The following is a 2,374-nucleotide window of genomic DNA, read 5'->3' as shown; positions in this document are numbered from 1 at the left end:
TTCCAGGACAGGCTCCAAAGCCACAGAGAAACCCTGTCTCGAAAAACCAAAAATAAATAAATAAATAAATAAAAAATAAAAATAAAAATGAAATACATCTAAACTGGGCAGTGGTGGCACACACCTTTAATCCCAGTACTCAGGAGGCTCAGGAGGCGGGGGCAGGAGAATCATAGAGTTTGAGATATTTGGCCAGCCTTAGATCTCTGTAAGCCAGCCTGGTCTACAGGATGAGGATAGCCAGGGCTACACAGAAAAACCTTGTCTTGAAAAAACACAAACAAAAAATGAAGTGCATCTAAATTCAAAAGTAAATCTGGACATGGTGGCGCACGCCTTTAATCCCTGGCACTCCACTGATCTACATAGTGAGTTCCAGCACAGGGCTATAGACAGACTCTGTCTCAAAACATATAAATAAATAAATGTAAAAATGAATCTAAAAGTAAAAAATCCCGACAACCCATAATGGATGTGGTGTCACAGGCCTGTCATTCCAGCACGTACCTGTCAGTCATCCCAGTTCACATCTGTCATCCCAGCACACACCTGTCAGTCAACACAGCATACAACTGTCATCCCAGCACATACCTGTCACCCCAGTTCACACCTGTCCTCCCAGTTCACACCTGTCATCCCAGCACACGACTATCAGTCATCCCAGCATACACCTGTCAATTATCCCAACACACACCTGTCAGTCATGCCAGCACACACTTGTCAGTCAACACAGCATACAACTGTCATCCCAGCACATACCTGTCACCCCAGTTCACACCTGTCATCCCAGCACACACCTGTCAATCATCCCAACATACACCCGTCAGTCATCCCAGCACACACCTGTCAGTCATCCCAGCACACACCTGTCAGTCATCCCAGCATACACCTGTCAGTCATCCTAGCACACACCTTAAATCCCAGCACTTGGGAGACAGAGGCAGGCAGATCTCTGGGAGTTCAAGGTCTACAGAGTGAGTTCCAGGACAACAGCCAGAAAAAGCTACATAGTGAGACCCTTTCTCAAAAAAAAAAGGCAAATATTTATATGTATGTATATATGTAACACAACACATGAAAAACAAGGACAAATCCTTGCTGATCCAGCACAATGTGTCCCTTTAACCAGCAAGCCTTTCTTGAGGGCCAGCAGGATGGCTCTGCAGGTAAGGAGGCTTGCTCAAGCCTGGCAACGTGAGTTCCATCTCCAAAACCCACAGGCCTCAGGGAGAAAAGGGATTTCTGCAGGCTGTTCTAGAACTAATCCCCCCTTCTCATCTCAAAGAGAGAGAGAGAGAGAGAGAGAGAGAGAGAGAGAGAGAGAGAGAAGAAATACACAGAGGAAAGGGAAGCTGTGCACCTCCAGGACACCTAATGTGGCAGACCCCACGTGCTGAACTGGGGAAAGCTGATTCCCAGTGGACTTGAAGCTGCAAATGTGGGTATCTGAGACTCCTTTTAAGATGACAGGTGGGTCATGTTCAACCACATGGAGAGCTGGGGAGCAGGAGAGCTGTGAGCTCATGGCAGCTTTGTGAGCTCACAGCTGAGCTCATAGGCACCTTGCAGACACTGGGACTCCAGGTGGGACAGAGATGGCCTCCCCTGGATATGATGTCAGTACTTCCTGTGTGATTCTCATTCCCCAAGAGACCTCTGCCAGACAAAGGAAATGGGTCTCTGCCCGGCTGAAGGAGAGGGCCCGAGCCAGAGCCACATCCTGCTGGAGTTGGGTATGGGGAGAGGATCAGAGAGAGAGACAGAAAGAAGACCCCCAGCTAGACTTGGACACCTTTGCAGCCATCAAAGCTGATCCTGGCCAGGTGTTCTGGTCGGCTCAGGTGCTGGCACTCAACTTGTCAGCTCAGAGGTGGCACATGCAGTGTGGGTAGAGGGGTGAGGAGGTGGGGAAGGGAAGGGAGGGCATGCCTAGAGGAATCTACAAGTCACATATTAGACTTTTGCTACCCTAAAGGGACAGTGGAGGGGTCTGAGGCCTCAGCTTCCTCATTGGAAAAGTACTGGTCCTATTCTAGTACTCACTGGTCTTCCTGGTACTTACTAGTCTGTTCTGTTACTTGCTGATATGTTCTGGTACTAACTGGTCTGATCTAGTACTCACTGGTCTATTCTAGTACTCTCTGGTCTGTTCTAGTACTCACTGGTCTGCTCTAGTACTCTCTGGTCTGCTCTAGTACTCACTGGTCTGCTCTAGTACTCTCTGGTCTGCTCTAGTACTCACTGGTCTATTCTAGTACTCACTGGTCTGCTCTAGTACTCGCTGGTCTGTTCTAGTACTCGCTAGTCTGTTTAGTTCTCGCTGGTCTGTTCTAGTACTCACTGGTCTGCTCTAGTACTCACTGGTCTGCTCTAG

The 2,374-nt window shown here is 48.4% G+C and overlaps 1 protein-coding gene across 1 annotated transcript in view; it reads left to right on the top strand.

The window, feature by feature from the left end:
- The first annotated feature begins 1,595 nt into the window (after positions 1 to 1,595).
- Positions 1,596 to 2,374, top strand: part of LOC101989150 — a 5,932-nt gene continuing 5,153 nt past the window's right edge. The window contains exon 1 of the mRNA XM_013355496.1: positions 1,596 to 1,841. Coding sequence (XP_013210950.1) covers positions 1,596 to 1,841 — 246 coding nt within the window. The remainder of the gene's footprint in view (positions 1,842 to 2,374) is intronic.

Source organism: Microtus ochrogaster, chromosome 4, assembly GCF_000317375.1.
Source record: "Microtus ochrogaster isolate Prairie Vole_2 chromosome 4, MicOch1.0, whole genome shotgun sequence".
NCBI lineage: Eukaryota > Metazoa > Chordata > Mammalia > Rodentia > Cricetidae > Microtus > Microtus ochrogaster.
The sequence above is the reverse complement of the archived record's forward strand: the minus strand, read 5'-3'. Positions and strand labels throughout refer to the sequence as shown.